Source organism: Morone saxatilis, unplaced genomic scaffold, assembly GCF_004916995.1.
Source record: "Morone saxatilis isolate NCDOM2014 unplaced genomic scaffold, NCSU_SB_2.0 Contig18, whole genome shotgun sequence".
Taxonomy (NCBI): Eukaryota; Metazoa; Chordata; class Actinopteri; family Moronidae; genus Morone; species Morone saxatilis.
This window is the reverse complement of record NW_023339740.1, coordinates 24,265,014-24,265,273: the sequence shown is the minus strand read 5'-3', so window position 1 is coordinate 24,265,273 and position 260 is coordinate 24,265,014. Positions and strand designations below refer to the sequence as shown.

The 260-nt window shown below is 50.4% G+C and overlaps 1 protein-coding gene and 1 long non-coding RNA gene across 2 annotated transcripts in view; one reads left to right on the top strand and one right to left on the bottom strand.

Moving 5' to 3' along the window:
• Positions 1–260, top strand: part of LOC118328320 — an 8,285-nt gene that overhangs the window by 4,326 nt on the left and 3,699 nt on the right. The gene's annotated exons all lie outside the window — the stretch shown is intronic.
• st3gal8 (ST3 beta-galactoside alpha-2,3-sialyltransferase 8) overlaps positions 1–260 on the bottom strand; it is a 4,352-nt gene that overhangs the window by 589 nt on the left and 3,503 nt on the right. The window contains exon 7 of the mRNA XM_035661988.1: positions 122–241. Coding sequence (XP_035517881.1) covers positions 122–241 — 120 coding nt within the window. The remainder of the gene's footprint in view (positions 1–121; positions 242–260) is intronic.

The following is a 260-nucleotide window of genomic DNA, read 5'->3' as shown; positions in this document are numbered from 1 at the left end:
CTCTGCTCTCTGCTGCATTACTACAGAATATGGTGACAACTGAAGCTTGACAGAAACATTAACTTGACTTAATGTTGTGTTAGAGGTGACAAAACAGACTCCGCCCCCCTCGCCTTCCTACCTGGTCACAGGCGTGAAGAGCGAAGATGATGGCCAGCATGCCAGTGGACGGGTAGCGACCGTGACGCTCGGTCCAACGATCATTAACATACTTAAAGAACACCGGGTTCACCACCAGGACCTACACACACACACACACA